The sequence below is a fragment of the Megalops cyprinoides genome, chromosome 12, assembly GCF_013368585.1.
Source record: "Megalops cyprinoides isolate fMegCyp1 chromosome 12, fMegCyp1.pri, whole genome shotgun sequence".
Classification (NCBI taxonomy): domain Eukaryota; kingdom Metazoa; phylum Chordata; class Actinopteri; order Elopiformes; family Megalopidae; genus Megalops; species Megalops cyprinoides.
The window spans coordinates 5,840,754-5,860,609 of NC_050594.1; the positions used below are offsets into that span (position 1 = coordinate 5,840,754).

A 19,856-nucleotide genomic window follows, 5' to 3' on the forward strand; every position below is an offset into this window, starting at 1 on the left:
GAAACAGCTGGTTTTCAGGGGGCCCCCGACCCTGGCTCCAGGCCCGTGAGGGTGAAAACGGTGTGTGTTTCAGGTGAGCAAATATTGCCACTAGCCTGAGAGCTGAATGGCCGGCTCTTTCAGGGGGCCTGCGTATTCCACGGGGTGGCGGGAAGTGAGAGCAGCCTTACGCGGTAATCCCGCCAGGCCAGCCGCATTCATGTGACACAGCTGGGCTCGTACAATCACACACACAGAGACCTCCCTTTCACTTTTACAACTAAAAAAGACTAAGGGGATTAATGTCTTACAGCCAGGAAATTTTAAACAGTATACTATTTTTTTCTTAATTTAATGCTTGGAGTCGCTACAAATCAAAATGAGATCTTTACAAATTTATATCAAATGTATAGCACCAGGTGTTGCTGAGAGTGCACCTTTCAGAATGACAGTATTAAAGATGTGTCTTCATAGCAAGCCAGCTCAATAGTTCAAGAGGCATTAAAAAATTTGACTTATCTGTTTTAACAGGCATTATGAAAAACAAGCATCCCTTCAAAGAATCAATAAATGCAGCAGAAACGTCGTTATGTAAACCTGGGCATTTGCGTAGTGTGACTGCTCCCCTTTATCACAGCGGTGGCTGAAATTCAGGCTCCAACGCGGTTCCTTAAACTCTTAGCGCTTTACTCCCTAGAATCCCAATTCTTTGAAGCACGCTGATGGGTTCCCCTCCCCTCCATTATCTGACGGGTAACGTTAAAAAATTAACACGGCAGGAATTTCCACACCCTGCTGCTAGGCAGTGTCAGTGATGTGCAAACAGGTTAGGGAAGAGAATGCTGACCCTGTCATCCGTTTGTCATCTCTCGGTTTCCGCTGTCCCCGCTACATTAACGAGCCGCAAACGGGATCAAATGTCACATTAAACTGTCACCAGGGGGATTAATGGGAAAATAATTAAACGCTGGAGAAACACCGATGATGTGTGTCGTGAGGCTGTGCTTCAGATTGTCACTACTTTCCGATCAACCGGCCGTATCATTACATTACTGTCATTTAGCAGACGCTCTAAACCTACTTACATAGGTTTTACATGATAACCATTTAAGCAGTTGGATATTTTACTGAGGCAATTATGGGTTGAGTACCTTACCTAAGGGCACAGTGGCAGTGCCCCAGCGGGGAATCAAACCAGCAACCTTTCAGTTGCGAGCCTTGTTCCTTACCACTATGCTACACTGCCACCCCATCTCTCTGTCTTATGGCATAGCGGTCACACATTGTATGTTTAACAAGACTAAGCAAGACAGTGCAGTCACAAAGTATGTTATGTTGTCTGATCAGCAATAAGCCTGTTTTTGAGTGTAAAAACAGCCCCCATTTCAGTTTAAATGCAAACAGTTGTGTGAAATGACAACTGCTGCAAATATCTTCATGAGCAACGGTTAAAATATGTTTACTGCATAAATATTACAGTGGTTTATGGTGAGGAAAACTTCAATTGCCTCCAAGTGTATTAGTAGTGCAAAATCACATTTAGATCACTAATGATCAACAGATCAATTTGTGTGCAAGAATCAAGGGTAAGATTGCAAGCGGGTCATTGCTGATCCCTTGAGGGAACAGGGGTTGTTGTATCTCACTTGCCCCAATTATAAAGAGCTTTTTTTGATAATATTCATATTGCAACTCATATCAGTCACCTTGGAAAAGCTGATAAAGTCTTGCTTGGCATAAAGGAGCAGTTATAAACGTCAGTCCTTACTGGTGCGTGCAAAACCGAGGATTAAAAGGGGCCTGTTCAGCATTGTCCAGTGGGTGTTCTCGTGACGTCACCGCGAAATGGAGCAGGCTGACAGAGCAAACAAGATCAGTCCCCATCGGCCCCTGAGCCGGCAGGAATCGTGTTTACCCGCGCCGCGCCGCGATGGATTGGCACTGCATGTTTGTTTGGTCTCATGCCGTGGACACCTTGCACAGAGAATGGTGAACCACCACGTGAACCAGCACAGGGACAGGCTGCAAAGGCTAACCCTGGAGGAGCCGTGAGAATGGCGGCAAATGTGGCGATCTGAGCCGTGCAATTTACTTTTACATATATTCATTTGGCAGACGCTTTTATACAAAGCAACTTACAAATGAGGCAGAGTAAAACACAAGCAAAAAGCCTTATGAGGAGTCAATAATATTAGAAGCACTGCATAACCAAGTTTCAATACATAGCCAGACAAGGTACAAGCTAGCTGGTTGAAATATGCATGCATGGAACCATAGAATTGTGGTTTAAGGTGTTCAGGGGAGCGTGGAAGAGCTGTGTCTTCAGATGTTTCTTGATGATAGTGAGGGACTCAGCAGAATGGATGAAGTGTGGAAGTTCATTCCACCATCAGGAGACAACGGCAGAAAAAGTTATGGACAGTGATCTTGTGCCGCGATGTGATGGGACCACCAGACGCCATTCGGAAGCAGAGCGTAGTGGTCGGGATGGAACCTAGGAACACAGAGGATGCTGATACACCGATCAGCAGCAACATCATTGCTTTACTGAGGGCAGAGAAAATGAATCAGTAATTTTTGTGGGAGCTACTTTTAATGGCCCAATTGTACTCGAACAACAGCTCTTCATACCAGTGTGTGGTGGTGTAGATCAAAACTGTGTGACTACTTGTGAAGACTGTGTTGGTGCCAGAGGACTAAAGAAGTCTTACGCGCTGTTAAACAGAGTCACCAGAAAATATCCCAGAGGATTTGTAACTGTAACTGAAGTAAGTTGCTCTGGATAAGAGCGTCTGCTAATTGCCAAATTGGGGCAGGCATTAGGATATTATGCCTAAAACATGACACATGTTCTGAAAATCTGCAGAGTCAAATCGCCAGAAGTTGTTCCCATTTACACCAACTCCATCCTCCTTCCCACCCCAGCCACAGAGTCATTCTTAAGCATTACTGCGCCACCTTTTGGAGTGTCCTGCCCCAGGGTCATATGGAGGAAGGATTTCTCCCTCGTCTCATTTAACACCTGACATTGACCTATGCCGAGTGTAAAGGATAACTTTCACCTGTTCCCCACAACTGTTTGTTCAATTGTCACTTTGTTAAATGTATAAGGATTGTTGTCTTTCCATTTTCAACCTTGCTCAATAACTGAGCCTATCCCTCATTTTCATTTAAGCAGGTTAATTGTTTAGTTGTTACTTGAAACTGACAATATGTGTAATTTACTTGTGGACAGCCAGTGCTCCAGAACCATTGGCTAACGAGCCACACCTGCCTAATTAAAGGCATATTAAATACAGGTGGGTGGCCAGGGAGCAGCAGGTTCATGATTTTTTATTTTTTTCTTCTTCTTTCCTTCCAGTTGATTTGTATGCTTAGGCTCATTCTTTTTGTTTGTTTTTTTTGGGGTTTTAAAAATTATTGTTTCTTGGAAAAACATACTCTTTCTGTTCATTTTTGTGAGAAGTGTTGGCCAGCTTCTTTACACCTAGCTCAGGTGAAGCACTGCCAAATGGGGTTGCTGCCTTCTTTAAATGAACAAATGAATCAAAATCAGAGTCAGAGCTTAAGTGTGGTGCTTACATCTGGAGCATGCTCCAATGTTTCCAGCTAGTCACAGAAAAGCGTTTACCAGATATCCTTTAAAAAGTCAGGTTTTTCTGTAGACAGAAGTCATCAGGTGTCAGTTTGGAAACAGACTAGAGATAGAGGTACATTTTCCTGATGGCTTAATTTTTTTGACCACTCAAATATAATTGGACAAATACGTGCTACAGTTTGTAATTTGGAAATGAAAAAAGAAATCCTTCACCTTAGTTGCACCTAGTCTTGGGAATATAGTTTTTTTTTCCTCACTAGTGAGTCCACCATCTGTCACAGTCCCATTACAGTTGATTCCAAATAATTCTTTTGAAAGAATAATGCCTTCCTTACAGCCACTGAGCAAGTGCAGGATACAGACAGTAGTGCTGTATGGGCATGGCAATATAACTGGCCACGGTTCTTCCTGTTGTAATAGATGAACTCCTTTAATGAAAGAGCCTTGATGTGGGACATAGTGTGTTGTGCCAATCACATTTGCAATGCGCTTGCGCTTTCTTCCAACAGTGCACAATCTAGTGTTTATGCGCGCCTGTTACAAAATAGCTGCTTGTCTTTTGTTGAATACAAAATTTATATACATATGAATTGCCTTACTTTATAGGGCTTTACTAAATGTGGCATCTGGCATTTAATTGTTGGCTGGAGGTATTGAGTTCAAATGCATTCTAAAGCCATGATGGCAATACTCATGCCTGTCATACATGCTCTTATGAAATATATGAAATTATTTATTCTTGAGATTATCTATTCGAATTATAGTTACTATTTGATGAATTGTTGTATTATACAACTGAGATTTAGACTTTTTTTGTCCAGTCTGCAGCGTGTAAGGTTTAAACTAGGTATAAGACATAAAACATGAGAAAAAGTCTAAGGATAGACATTATCTACATTCCAGATTTTTTATTGTATCATTGCAAGGAGATAAATGTGGTTTCAAATGGATAAAAGGGGTAAAAGTTGTGAGCTGAAATGTCTTGATCACACAGAAAAATACCCTGTCCTTAGGCAAACAGAAAATTAATGATAAATAATAAAAACAGTCTAAAGGTGATTTTGACACCTGACCTCTGCCATATGAGGCTGAATGCAAAAAATGCTGTTTGCAGCTGTACATGAAAACCATTTTTTATCAGTCAGTTCAAAAAAAGACATGTTTACCATGTAAAAATTTGTGGTTCCAAGATAATTTCTCCAGACATTTGCCATTCGCCAAAAAAAACCAAAGACTGCAGGAGAGCCGGAATTTTAAATTACAATTACATTACACTTTTGTTCATTTATGAAAATCAAGCATCATTCTGAGAATTATGATCTTTTCTCCAATTCCATGCAACTTCACTGAACTCCTGCTGACCCCTACTGACTGCAGACTTGCCACCCACAAAGCCAGACCCAAAAGATAAATGAATCCTGCCAATACATGCAATGCGCAAAGCCATTCCAACAAAGTACCTCACTTGTAAGTCGCTTAGGATAAAAGCGCCTGCCAAATGAATAAATGTAAATGTAACAAAGGGCACTCGGTCACAAAAAACAAGGCCTATGGGAAATTTGGTAGGTATGTGGCTGTGCACAGACAAATATGCATGGGTTTGGGTTCTAATAAGGATATTTTTATACACACTTTTATTTTTAGCTACCATAAATCCCAGGCAGTTAATTTAAGATCATTTGAAAATGAGCATAAATGTGATAGATGTTGATTTGTATGCATATTTAACTATTTGGGGGTAGGACTGTTTGGGCCTCACTTCTTTGACTAATTTGAAGGTGAAGTCTTAGGTACAGTGAATATCTGTAATTTCAGTTGCATTCATTCAGACTGACTGGCTATATGGTTATAACCAGCTTTTCACTTGGTGCATGAGTAGAATGTCCAATGACCCATTCCCTGGGTATCATTTTTGATTTAGTGAGTTTTACCCTTGGCACACAGTTGGTACCCAGCAGTTTGGGGTGGTGGTACCAAACAGGACTTTTAACCTAAGAGGTTCCCAGGTAGGGCACTGATGTTGTACCCTTGGGCAAGACACTTAACCAGAATTGTCTTAGTAAACATCCAGCTGTATAAATGGATACAGTTTAAAAAAAAAAACCTTAGTCACTTTTATCCAGGGTGACATATCTATTAAGCAAAAGCAACTGTAGTGTGATATTGTGAGATACTGCATAAAGGCAACATCTAGCCTGTATGAGCTGAACGGCCGGTTCTCATAATTAAACTGCATTATGTTACATATTCTTTCCATTTTTTCTACACAGAACTTCTGGTAATGCGGTCAAATTAATATTCTGCATTTTCAAACAAAAGACACTCAAACCATCAGACAGAATTAGAATCATTTACTTGCAAGCATTTCAAACTATTTCAACAGTTTGTGGCTAACCACGTTTCCTGTTGGCACTATGGCCTTCTGAGGATGCCAATTGTCACCCATCCACACTGAGTAGGAGATGGCCTTGAGCTATTTTACAATAACCTTCTATTGGTGAATGGAAGGCATTGAATATTTTACCTCTTTGGAGACAGACACGCTTGCATCTTCCATCATACCCTCCTCCTTCTTTTGGTTTTGATCCAACACCCCCTGGGCTGGAATCACACGTTTCTAAAGAAATTCCTTTGAATGTACCAAATACAAAAGACTATCTTAATAAAGTTCTTAAAGTTACAATAGTTCCTGTTCTGAAAAAAGGGGCTGTGGGAAAATGCTCTTTGCCTTCTTACCTTTCTTCCCTAAGAACAAAGTAACAAAGCCAGATTATTTTGGTTTTTAACTTTGCAGTCCTGGATTAGATGCTACAAAGAAGGGATTTTATATTCCCCTTTAAGTCTTCACTTAAAGTACGTTTACGTACAACACTGTACAGTACTAGAGCACCAACTTACAAATACATCAACAGTCATAAGAGGTCACGGTAAGAGCCTGATTCAGATCCTAAATCCGTGGCTTACCCAAGGAACTAGTTAGGTCAAGCCCCTTCCGTCCCAGCCCTCCTGCATCTGTGAAACCTGCATGGATTTCAGGGATCTTCTCCATCTTTTCTCCTAAATCTTCATAAAAACACATACACTTGGGTTGTTTTACACTGTTCATGCTATGGCTTAACAGGATGTGCAATGGATACAGCAAAAAACACGGGATGCAGTGACTGTGTCCTGATGCTTGCATAATTCTTGAGGTTAGTCTTTGTGACATCTGGCTTATTATAGCATGAGCCTCTCGGTTTCTTAAACACTGGAGCACACAAGGGAACCCCCAAGGCACAAATTCACACTTGTCAGTATTTTTGGATATTACGTGTACTCTGTTGGAATATAACACAGTATCGTATACACTCCTACAAATGAAGTCCATTTAAACTTGATAACGAGAATGAGACAGAAAAGAAGAGAGGACAGAGGACAGACAGAAGCAAAACCATTGTGGAGTTAAGAACTGAAAAATAAATGAAAAAATTTACTCATTCAGGTGCAGGAAATGCTATGTAAAAACTGAAATTGTGTTATTTTTTCCACTTCATAACTGTTGTACCAACCCAGGCCTCCAGCTTAGGTGCTCTCAAGCCCCTGTCCTTTTTGTTTTGCTGTCAAATGTGCCCTTTCCCACAAGATCAATTATTGCTAAGCTATGCCCTTTTTAAAATTTGGACACATGGCCTTCAGAGAGTCTGTACATGGTCCTGGGCCTAAGTGTTATGCTTGGTACAACCTAGCTAGCCATAGCATCTTCATACGACAGGTTTTTGTCGTAAACGCCTTTCTATCAATCACAATATGCTAGCTCCAAGTATATTACTGAAATAAGACAGCCATACATAAATATGTTCATAACACGAACTAACAACGATAAAATGAATTTAACCGCCCTGCTATCTCGTGATATGTTCCTATTGCAGAGTTCCTCACTTCACTTCGTATTCCAGTTTTGAACAGTCGCCAGCGAGTAGCCAAGTAGCTAACTGGACCAGATATTTGAACTCTGTCTGCGACGAACCCGAAAAACACAGGTTTCGATAACTAGCTAGCTAGCTTGCTACGAAGCAGAGTTCCAACACGAAAAACTCAGCTCGGACAAATTATAAAATATATCATGATAACGTTACCACTTAGCTGAAGTGGATACCGCTTGTATTTCAGCATTTTGACTAAAACAGGGGTGCGCTGATTAAAAGAATACATGTAGAAGAGCTAACTGATTTACATTTATGAATTAGATTAAAATGTAAATTCCTTTCGTATTCAGTGCCAAGAGTCAGGACCTCGTTAATAGTCTTAATGAAAACAAAGGCACTGATTGGCTGTTCCTCTCCCTCTTATATACACCTGTATGGGCTTAGGTTTAGAGAATGTAATTAACTACACAGAAATACAGCATTACGTGAATGGAAACAGCTCAATGTTCATATAACACATTCGCTCCTGCACACGGGGGGCAACTAAGTAAAAACTCGAATATTTCATAACGACACTTAAGGCAGTAACTGACGCCTAAACGTTTAGCCTTACTCCATTGAGGATCTTTACGAGTGAATGTGATCATTAAAATAAAAATTTAGAACACAAGCGATGACTGTGTTAGATAATGAGTTCAGGTCGCTGAACCAGCAAATTACGGGGATGGGGAATTAAATGGAGCATGACACATTACATCGTATTACATTTTATCATCACCAGACACTCTTATCCAGAGCGATTTACAAATGGAATTGAACGTATCTACTGTAAAATATGCATTAAAGATACAGGGCACAAGTTTAACAAACTGTAAACAATGCGGAGAGCTCATTTTCACATTTCAAAGTCAAGTTCATTCAATCTATATTTTATACGAATCAGTGAGTCAACGCAGAAACGAATGACAGGTGTGGAAGAAAAACTTGATGGATAAATTGTCCATAAATGCTGATCTAGGACCAGATTTTCCAACAACAATTTTATTTCTACCTATTGTGAACTCTACAGAAAAACCGATCCTAGATCAGCTATTATGAGCAACTTATGCGTGAGCGTGAAAGGGCAGGTTTACGGAAGTGGAGTGTAACAAGGATCTGGAAGGTAGGTGGAAAGAATAAACGGTTAAAATATATAAAATCGTTTGGGGTTTAATTCCAAAGTTTGCAAGAAAAATAATATTATTAGTAAAATTTTAACTAATCTGATTGCTCTTTGAGTGTGAACATATTTATATGCTCTGTTTATGAAATAGGTTTATTTTGTGCAGATGTGATCCATTTACCGGATGTCAACTCACATAGGTGAAAGTGGAAAGTTCAAAGTACAATGCGACCAGAATCCAATTGTGATTCGAGATTACGCTCTCTGCGCGCATTTGTATCCGAAAGAAGAAGTTCCGGTTTTTATAGACTGTTATTAGCCAAAGACATTCCGGTAGCGGAAGTTGCTGTCAAAACATAGCGGAGGGGGGAAAAGACATTCAATGTGTCGGCTAGAGAGTCGTACACCTCTTCATCAGATGCAGTATCTTTGGTGTGATAGGAACCCAAAATGGGAATTTTGATTTGCACATGACTGAGGGCAACGCTACGGTTTTAGTGACAGTATATACTGTAATAGTAAATGATGGCACTGCTGCATAGCTTACGCAAAGCTTTCGTCCATCTAAGTGCACCAGCGTGTTCAGGTGTGCAACGTTACCGTTGGCGTGCTCAGAGCAGTTCATTACAAGGGCAGCAAGCTAAACACTTGTTTGTAGACTAGCCTGCTCATTGACAGTTGGCTGATGTTGTGGCTAGCTAGGTACAGCTAAGAATTTCCTTTGAATACAAAAGGCTCGTTTAGCAAATTTTTGGAGACTACCTATCATAAATATAACTTTGCTTATTGACTAGCAGGAGTATAACTAACTTGCATTCAGTGAATAGGAAAGTTTTTCTTTAACAAATGTCCTCATGACATTTGAAGTTGTCGTGCAAGTTAGCTAGTCTAGCTGTCAAGCTAACCAGCAAACTAACAATTTACTGTATAACACGGAAATTGATTTTTTTTGCTGTTTCAAACAGCAAGATGGTGCCGGGCTCAGAGCAGGGTCTGCTCTACCACCATACCGGAGAAGCAGGCACCAAACAACTCCATGTTCAGACACCTGACTTCCAAAATCAAGGCAACGGGTCCTATTTCGGTGGCGGAATACATGAGGGAAGTTTTAACCAACCCCGTTATGGTACGTTGCACGATTAGCGCTATGTTCATACATTTGTGTTGGAATAGGTCCCTTTGGAAAGTAATGTTCAAGTGAAAGCAATATGCAATATTTTACATGGGTTTTTACATTTTCAGGGATATTACGTGAAAAATGACATGCTGGGTGCTGATGGAGATTTCATCACGTCGCCGGAAATAAGTCAGATTTTCGGAGAGGTAGCATTGTGTTTTTAGAAACATTCTTCGCACGTTTTTCTGTGCAGCTATCTAAACTTCAGTTCTGGGCATTTTGGATTGATACAGTTAAATTAGTAGGTTTGCATTTTTGACAAGCTGGTAAAGAGAAATGAATAGTTAACTTGTGTGTAGGAATGTCACTTGATTGCTGTAATGAACTCTCAACAGATTTGCCAGCGTGCGCGTACCACATTGAATAAAGATGTAATTGGTACTGTTTCTAAAACAGAGAATTTCATTTTCTTGTGTGTAACTAAGTGGCAGTTTTATGCTTTTTCCCTCCTTGTGCTCTAGTTGCTTGGGATCTGGTGCGTGAGTGAGTGGATGGCAGCAGGGAGACCAAAGCAGTTTCAGCTGGTGGAGTTTGGTCCAGGGAGAGGGTCCCTGGCCAGTGATATTCTGAGAGTGAGTGTGCCCAGCAAGAAGGCCTGCACTTTAATGGATTTCTTACAGGCCGTTATTCATTGTAATCCAATCTTATATCACACATTGGGTCAGGGTTATTGGCCACACAGGAATTATGTTTAGTTCAGACTTGATATGTTTGTGAAATACTCCTATAATGTCACAGTTTTGCTCTCTTTTTTATAATTTTATTGTATGAAACGCACAGCCATATCTGACACCTTAACAACTTAAAATTTTGACTTAATTGGAATTTGATATGACTATACTGTGAGTGCAGTAATTATCTAAACCACTGCAGAACCAAGGATAGGCAACCCTTGTTTGTAAAAATCCACAGTCCTTACTGTCAGGGCCTCTACTAGTAAATTACTGACTACCTTGAAAACATGGTCACCTTCTCACTCACCTCAACAAGATGTGAGGGATGGAGGGTGAAAAATGGAAATTTGTTGTATAATTGTCGGACTTTCAAATAATAACCACATGGGGGAGCTGTTTCCCTTTTTGTCTGTTGAGTGAGAAAAAAATCTTCAAACTTTTGTTGTGGGGGATTGAATCTGTAGTCCATTTTGTTAAATAAAGCTGATCTTTGCTATTCACTGTAGTGAAGGTTGTAATGGAAGGAGTTGGTACTGGTCCCCTGGCCAAATACCTAATCTGGCTGTCTCTATCTAGCCATGTAATCCCCACTTCAATTTGTTAAATAAATCCTTCCCTCCCTGCCTATTTTTTTCTATTGAATCAGGCCAGTGTTGTACAAGCAGTTTTTGTTTACTGTAGTTTTATTGAAAAATGAGCTCTGGTTCTGTTTTCTTGCCTGGCTACATAATGACTCTGCTGAGTGGCTGGCAATATGGGGAATGGCAGGATGGGAAATGAGGGACTCATGATGACTACATACAGATGTGTCCTCGCTGTTGCAGGTGTTCAGCCAGCTGCGTGGGGCCCTGGGCGGGGCGGCTCTCTCGCTCCACCTGGTGGAGGTAAGCCCCAGACTCAGCCAGGTCCAGGCCCGCTGTCTCACAGGAGACCAGAACCGGGCCTCCGGCAGTGAGGAGGAGCCCACGTACCGCAGGGGCACCAGCACCACGGGCCTGCCCGTCGCCTGGTACCGCCGCCTGGAGGACGTCCCCAGGGGTACGCAGGATGGCCAGAAGCCACTTATTAGCCTCCTTTCATAAGCCTTTATCAGTTAAATATCCCTTCCGCAGAAAAATAGAGAAAGGGGACATCGGGCTTTGTGTCGTTATCTGATGAAATATAAACTCTCTTCTCAATTCAGGCTTCAGCATCTACCTCGCCCACGAGTTCTTTGACGCTTTGCCCATCCACAAATTCCAGGTGAGTCTGGCTTCCTAGTGCTTTAGTGGAGGGCTGCAAAGCAACTGAAAAGTCTATACTGCCCCCTACAGTGCATCAGAAAAAGGACGGATAAAAGCCTTGCATAATCGGAACCTCAACAACTGCTTGAAAGTTACTCTAATCCTGTGCACAACCCAGCTACTCAACCACTCACACATCATCAGCTGCTGAAATTCCAAGCAAGGACACATGCCTCTGGAAGCCTGAAAATGGGGTATCTTACATATCCAACACGCAGATTGTGAGTCTGAGGCATGATACCATACATTACACATTACTGCACACACTTCCCTCCAAAGTTTGTCATTGGGATTAGAGCGTTGTGTCTCTGTTCAGTCTCTCGTGATGTGTAAAACTGTGATTGTTTGGAAACATCTAGAAAACGAAACAGGGCTGGCGGGAGATGATGGTGGACATCGATCCCGAGACTCCAGACCGGCTGCGGTTCGTCCTGGTGCCAAACCCCACCCTGGCCTCGTCCACGCTCACCCAGGTGAGGCCCTCTCCACGCTCTGCTCTTTTCACCTCGATCTCTCATTGGCCGGGAATGGGGGGGCTGTGGCAGAGGACCCCTGGGTTTGCTGCTGAGGGCTTCATACTCGGTGTGCGTTCGCGTATACGAGCTCCCCGATCCCCACGTTTCGGGAGATCGGCGTCTGGTTCTCGTTAGACGCGCTGGCGTTTGATCCGGGCTCCACGGAGAAGCCTCGAAATGCGCCGCTAACGGCCTGCCAAGCCTCACATCACGGGGCCGCGCTGGCGGCCCACGGCCAATGTTCACAAGCCTCTCAGGTTTCGCACTGTCTTTGTGAGGACGGCGCTTAAACGTTCACGCAGGCACGCTTATTATTCGGGGGTTTAAGAAACCTCATCTGGGGCCATGCCAGACCCTTTGAGCTCTGGCAATTTGTGTTGGAGAGAGGGTCATTTTAATACCGATGAAGTCATCTTTAAAAAAAAAAAAAAAAAAGGGGATTGGACAGATGTGTAGCGATTGTTGAGTATAAAGGCAGCCTGCTCTTGTGGTTAAGGCCCCCCCCACTTTAAACTGCCGACTGATTGGCACTGGCTCCGCGGTGCTGAATGGAGGAATTAATGTATGAGTAATGACAGGGGTGTGACTGGCGTGTCGGCTTCTTCAGAGAGCAGTAGCTGGTATTTATCTGCTTTACCTCCCCACCTCACCCCAACCCCACCCCAACCCACCCCACACCATCCCAGAGAGATGAAAGCAGGGAGCATGTGGAGGTTTGTCCAGAAGGGGGCGCCCTCGTACAGAAGCTGACCGGTCGGATTGTGGAGGATGGGGGGGCTGCGCTGATCGCCGACTATGGCCATGACGGGACGGAGACGGACACCTTTAGAGTGAGTACCTTAAGCATCAGTGGGGGTGGCAGCATGCAGAAGCAAACTGCATCAGGAAGCTGGATGAATATGGAGGAAGGTGCTCCCTCACTGGTGTGTGTGTGCAGCCATCTGCTTACACATCTGAATCAGAGTTCAACTGTCTCCCCATTTTGCAACTTACCACACACACCCCCAGTTCCATCAGAAGAGGGTCCATTTCTCTGACTGATCATGTTAATGCTTAGAGACGTCCTAAACCTTGAAGGAGGACCAGCACAGTGATTCTGTTGTTTGCGATGTGGGTGCAGGGCACCATTAAACCTGTAATGGGTGGAGCTGTGATGTGCTGTCAGTCACAGACTGGCTTGAACCAATCAAAAGACTTTGCTCTCGACAGCAGAGCAGTTTCAAACCAGTGAGCGGCCTGTAACACATTACAGCCCCACCACTTTTTGGGTTCATGAAGTTTATTTGTGTCACTGCCCACATCTGGTAAAGGATAGCATTTAACAATGATGTACAGTACACAAGCCAATGCTAAAGCTCCTTTTTATGTAGCTTTTGTTGAAAACTGTTAACCTATGAGCATGGGTTTTTACTCTTACAACTTCTGAGATAACTGCTACCCATAAAGAGACAGCTAACCTGTTAAGCACACAGCCCATAATCACTTGTTGAATTTTTCTCCTCTTTCCAGGGGTTTCGAGGTCACAAACCCCATGATGTCCTGACCGCCCCAGGCACGGCGGACCTGACCGCGGACGTGGACTTCAGCTACCTGAGGAGGATGGCGGGGGACAGGGTGGCCTGCTTCGGCCCCATCACACAGCGGGAGTTTCTGCAGAACATGGGCGTCGATGTGCGCCTGCAGGTGGGAATCGTGCTTGGACTGTCTGCTGAAATGCGTAAAAAAGCAGTCACTGTACGAGATTTCATTCACTGTACTAGTCCAGCACAAGTTGGTTAGGGTGGCAGTGGAGGCTGGTTTTGGTTGGGGTTTAGTTTTCTATAAAAGGCTCTACTCATTTGGTGTGAAGTCCAGCAGAAATATCCACCATGTTAGTCCACCATAGTATCCCCCTGCTGTAGTTTGAGTAGATCCAGGTCCTGACTGGTTCTGGCCCCTCCCAGGTTCTCCTGCGGAACAACCCGGACGCCTCCACCCGGGCCCAGCTTGTCCGGGGCTTTGACATGCTGATGAACCCCGAGAAGATGGGCGAGAGGTTCAAGTTCTTCGCCCTCCTGGCCCACGGTCGGCTAGCCTCCCCCGCACCGGCAGATAAGGGCCAGAAGAGGGCGCCAGCGCCGCTCCCGGTGGCTGGATTCAGCGAGCTCAAGCTCTGAGCCACAGAGAGGCTGAGAAACACTGCGTCACCCATAAAGGGATCAGCGCCATCAGCTAAATCAACGCCCTCTAAAACTTTGGGCAGACCAGAGAATAACCTGTAGGAGAACAAGGCAAAGGTGAAGTGTTAAGTCTGTGATGTGACGGATCAACATTCACCCGCTGCATACCGGAGGAGATGGTCGATCTGTGGTACAGCACATGCACATCTTTAAGCTCCATCAGGGGATGGCGGGAGACCCCTCCCGGTCCTCTGTTCTTCTCTGCACTGAAGGTTGACTCTTCTCCATGCTGAAGTGGACAGTGTAGGGATAGAGTAAAAACCACTAAAATGAACTGACCGCATGCTGTTTCATGTTGTACGAGCAGTCAGACGTGAACGTTTTAGGCTTTTTTTTTGTCTGCAGAATATGAGATGCTTACCATTTCAAGTGTGTCTGGTTTGGAGCATTTTCAAAAGACACAGAATAACAGCACACTCCAGGTGTTGATGTAAAATTACTTTTATTAAATCTAGATACTGAAACGTACAAAACGCTGATGCCTGCCAATCCAGTGGCAACGCAGGCGGATTAAAGGGTTGGCGGGATTCGTGGGATTCGGCCTCAGCGCTCCCAGGATGCATTTCATGTGTCCGTCACTCTGATCCCATTTCCCACCTCCTACCAAACAGACTACTCTTCCCAGTCCAGAGAGTGTCCTAGCCAACACTGAAGTGGGCCCCATCACTCCCAAAAAGAGGAACATTGCCTCTATTTGAAGCCAACAGTGGCCTGACCTAGAAGGAAGGGGGTGTTATCAGTCTTACTCACACACTACAAAATGTGCATCGCTTGGTTGGTTCCCGTGGTGTTTACCAAGATACAGAGCATTTTATCAGTGTGCTTGCATCCACAATGAGACATTCTGTTGTGGGCCTCCTGCACAGTGACTGTGTGACAGCTTCAAGCTGAGTCCCAACTGTCCCAAGCTACAGGGTGCCGTTTCATTACAGAAATGGCATCAATTTCTCAACGACCTTTCTCCCTTTGACCTTATGTTAAGATCAAGTGTGTGACAGTCAATCCAGTAGTTTCAGCAGTTTTTCTGTAAAATAAAGATGGTGCTGGAAAACTGGGGGTAACAAAGAGTTTGTTTTTGCCCCATTTGTAACCGGCTGCACTAAAGGCACTGGGCTCTCCCATACTGTGCTACTCTGGGGAGAGACTGATTATCTTCCCAAGAAACATTCACCACCTTTTTCTTTCAAAAGACCAAGTCTGTCACTGTGACTCAGCACGTTTCAGCTGCCCTGGTTGTGATTCATCTTCCACTGTGTGAAAGAAGTTCTCCACCCTGTGTCTTACTGAGGATGGAGGATTAAGGAACTGAACATAAATGACCATCGGGGTCTGCTGTATTCCTCCTGCATTAACTGCAGCACATAACTCTTGGGCACAAAGGCCATAAAATTGGTGTTTCATTGAGGGATCACTTTCACTAAGGAATGTACAAGAAAAAGATTAAATATACTTTTAAATTGCACATTTAAAAAAAGGGGAAAAAGGTCATCCCCGTGTACAAAAATCTTTGAGCTGACACACGTAACATTCAAGCGGTACAAGAATGCATAGAGCTTGCCACACTCCACGCAATACTTACCAGTACCAGAGTGCACACTCCCTCTTACTTAGATGAGTAACACAGACCTGGATACAGGAGTTAGACTAGAACACATGTAGCATAATACAGCAAAAGAAACCAGTTTCTTGTTCTAGCCACTACACCTCAAGTAAAAAAAAAAAAATAATAATAAAATAAATGTAATGCATAACTCAACATTTTCAGGCATGTCAAATTCAACAGTCCTGGATCGAGTCTTTTAGTATTAAAATCGAAGCAACTCTGACCACGCTTGGTCCCGTGGTCTTTGCAGCGGTCAGTTTACGTTCAGTCCACAGTAAGTGTCCTCATGTGGGGAAGTGGCTGTGTGGTCTAGTTTTGACCGTGCCTTGCACAACCATCTCACAAGGGCAGCATGAGGTGGTGAGGGCTTTAACAGTTCAGATTCTGCATGGGGCATTACCCCCACCCTCTGATCTGTATCTCTGCTGCTCTACCAAAGTGGAGTCTGATTAAAACCTGTTACATAATGGGCAAAGTGTTCAGTCGCCTTGCATAAGGGTGTCTAAAAAACAAACAACAGCAACAAAAAAAAATTCAGGTAGAGAAAACACTTAATGATGGAAAAAAAGGGGGAAAGTCGATTTGACATTACAATCACGCATTAAATGGCAGTGATTGTTACTCTGGAATTTTTCCATGACGAAACATCCTTAGAAACGGCATAAAACAGACACTCATCATTTTTTTGCTTGCAAAACGGTTGATTGGTAGTTCCCTGCCAAACTGACCATAAAGAGGAAGCCTTGTGAATAAATGATAGTTTGAATTATTTAAGACAGTCCCTTTGTCTTCGTCTTGCCGTTTTTTGGTCTTTCACTCAAGGGGAACCGTAGACAAATGCAAACGGCCAGCTGCCGCTGTTTTTCTAGCTTCTCCTTACATCGTCATAGATAAGGGCAGCTGACCAATTGTGCAAAAGCATTCTACCCTCTTTTCAACACGAACAGGTACTAAAAACTTAAACCTTCATGTGACATGTTCCAGTTTAAACAATCTAATGAAACCATTTAAAACAAACTTAAAAAACAGCACTCTTGACATAAGTGAAATCCACTGAAATTAGTGATGAAGAGATTTATAAATACATATACTTTTCAAATCTCTCACTTTTAGAAAAATAGGTTAACTAATACAGAGTGCCTTTTTCCCTTCCGTTTGGTCTAAGCGTTTAGCCCTTTGCAGGGTGGAGTGACTGCGCAAATAGGATTGTTACTATTCTGAGCTACCAAAATACAGGGAAAGTTATATTTCTACCTCAATATATACAACGTGTGCATATTTATGGCTTGTAAAAAGTCAGTATTTTCAAAAGGTTCAGAGTGACCTTCATTTCGGCTCTGGAATGAGTTTCAGCCTATTACAAGACAGAAAAAAAGAGTCCACTTCATCCATTGGTCTCATGTCCGCTGCAGTGGAACGCTCACGTCGCTTTGCGCCCCCTCTTGGTACTGTGTGGTAGTGCACGCTGCTGGACCATCTCAGGTCAAACATACGCCTTTGCACAGTGCCAGAACTCAGGCAGTGTCCAACAGTTGCTGGGGCAGCCGTTTGCAGGGGCGGAAGGTGCTTCCCAAGGTCTATCACAGGCAGAGGGTGTTCCCCGCGTTGCGCGCAGGTGGTCCTCCTGGCCTCTAGGGGTCCTCGTCCATGTCATCCAGGTTTGGCGCCATGATGAAGTGCTTGGGGTATGCAAGCTGGTGCTTGCTGGCGTACTCCTCCCAGCGGGCGTCATCACTCTCATGGGTTATGTAGCGCTCCCCTATTCGTGTTTCGAATTCCCTGAGGTCCAACCACGTCTGATAGTCCTAGGAGGGGTGGAGAGTGAACACTGAATACACAGTTTACAGTAACACTGAGAACACTATACTGATTCAGACGCTGTTCACAGTCCAGACAAATGACCTAAGATTCGAGCAGGCTACAGCATCAACGAGAATGATGTTAATTCGTTGATCTGAGTCAACTTAAACAGGTAATTAGGGAAATGAATTTGAATCTGAGATGGGACATCAGTTACTCACTCAAACAATCCAGCTTTATGACTGGGTTTCAGTGTGCTTGAGTGCAAACCTCACTTTTTGTGTTAACATTTAAAATTTTTTTGGTGACTGTCTCCTACCCTTTGAACTGCAACACCAGAATGCTTCCCTGAATAAGTGCAGTCTTCGCTAACATATCGCAGCCATACTTGGTGCCCTACATACTACATAAGTGCGTAGCCTAGGCTAACGTTTCAGAGCCTTACCTGCAGCCATGGGTGGCTCAGAGACTTATCCACGCTGTACCTCTTTCTCATCTTCACTTGCAGAAGGTTGTTTATCAGATCTGTCGCTGCGGGAGATAACCAACAAAAACAGGGAGCCGAAATTCAGTCACGCTGGGAAGGCAATGGAAAAACAACACTTTATACACACAGAGAGAACAGCGTAGCCTTTGTGGCCCTCGCAGAAGAGTAACGCCTCCTTTTACTCAATAAGGACAAAGTGTGCCAAGCTCGGTGTCTCGGCCCGTTTCTGCAGGGACATCGTGCACAAGCAGACCGTTGCTGTGAGAGACCTTGCGTAAACAAGTCGGAGTTCATGCAAAATCATGGCCAATTAGCAGACGTTTGAAAATGCGTTGTGAGAACGGGTGGGAACGATGAAAGAGAACAGAGCCGTGGGATTGCCCCAGGTCTGAGGACCGTGGACATCTCTCGCCAGACGTGTAGGTGGAGGTGTGTGTGTAAGTGCCCGCCGGGCCGAGTCTTATCAAGATGTATGTCTGGGTCGTCTGTCTGTGTGCTGGCTGTGTGCTAGTGCAAAGGGTCACCTCAGAGCACCCTATCACAGTGGGCCTAGTCACATGTGCAGAGCGATCATGCTAGCGCAACCCCTGCCTCCCACTGTAATAATCAACTAGCAGCTGGAGGGTATCGAGTGTGCGTGTGCCTGCCTACATGTGAAGCTTCACAAACAGCATTGTCCTGGATAACCTAGCATGCTCCATTTTCTATGCTTTGTGACAAATTCAATTGTAAAAATGAGCCATAACAGATAAAACATGATTGATTTTGAAGACAGCCAGCAACAAAAGCCATCTCTTAAAGACCTGAACACACATCTGTTTTACCAGACACAGTGTGATACAGAACAGATTTGCCAGAGTGCTCATACCACGTTGAATAAAGAGTCCTGTTGCTTGATGGCCAATGACAAGCCTAGGCAGGACTATACGCTCCTGCTCAGACCGGCTCATCGGTCACTCTCCGAGGAACCTGTGGTGGCATTGTGCGAGTCACGACCCCCCCTCACCTTCCTCGGAGATCTCCTTCCAGGGCGTGGGCGGGTACATGAAGGCGGCGTTCTGGATCTGGTCGTTGATGTCCTCGTCCTCGTTGAAGGGGAAGGTGCCGCTCAGGCTGACGTAGACGATGACGCCCACGGACCACATGTCCAGCGAGCGGTTGTAGCCCTTGCTGCGCAGGACCTCGGGCGCCAGGTACGCCGGCGTGCCCACCACCGAGCGGCGGAAGGACTTCTCGCCGATGATGCGCGCAAAGCCGAAGTCGCACAGCTTGACCTGCGGACGAGTGAAGGTTCAGCCACATCCTTTCAGCTGGAGGACGTGCCAGTCAGCCTCTTCCCTCAAAAAGCCATGGAGAATTCTGGGCACTGACACTGGGCTTCAAACACTGGTATGTTTCCAGAAAAAAAAATCTTTTTTTTTTGGTCTAAGTACTGAGTTTTTAAGGAATTCTGA

At 44.1% G+C, this 19,856-nt stretch overlaps 2 protein-coding genes across 3 annotated transcripts in view; one reads left to right on the top strand and one right to left on the bottom strand.

The window, feature by feature from the left end:
- The first annotated feature begins 9,090 nt into the window (after window positions 1-9,090).
- On the top strand, window positions 9,091-16,222 carry ndufaf7 (NADH:ubiquinone oxidoreductase complex assembly factor 7). The gene is made up of 10 exons (XM_036542038.1): window positions 9,091-9,230; window positions 9,610-9,770; window positions 9,887-9,967; window positions 10,283-10,393; window positions 11,320-11,533; window positions 11,679-11,737; window positions 12,138-12,251; window positions 12,980-13,123; window positions 13,803-13,976; window positions 14,237-16,222. The coding sequence occupies exons 1-10, from the start codon at window positions 9,167-9,169 to the stop codon at window positions 14,447-14,449; spliced, it is 1,335 nt and encodes a 444-aa protein (XP_036397931.1). The 5' UTR covers window positions 9,091-9,166; the 3' UTR covers window positions 14,450-16,222.
- A 1,048-nt stretch (window positions 16,223-17,270) lies between these two features.
- The window catches only part of prkd3 (protein kinase D3), a 68,141-nt gene continuing 65,555 nt past the window's right edge, over window positions 17,271-19,856 (bottom strand). For both annotated transcript variants that reach the window (XM_036542037.1, XM_036542036.1), the window contains 3 exons: window positions 19,409-19,676; window positions 18,361-18,446; window positions 17,271-17,920 (listed from right to left, as the gene is read on the bottom strand). In XM_036542037.1, the coding sequence (XP_036397930.1) occupies window positions 17,747-17,920; window positions 18,361-18,446; window positions 19,409-19,676 (528 nt within the window). In that variant the 3' untranslated portion in view covers window positions 17,271-17,746. The remainder of the gene's footprint in view (window positions 17,921-18,360; window positions 18,447-19,408; window positions 19,677-19,856) is intronic.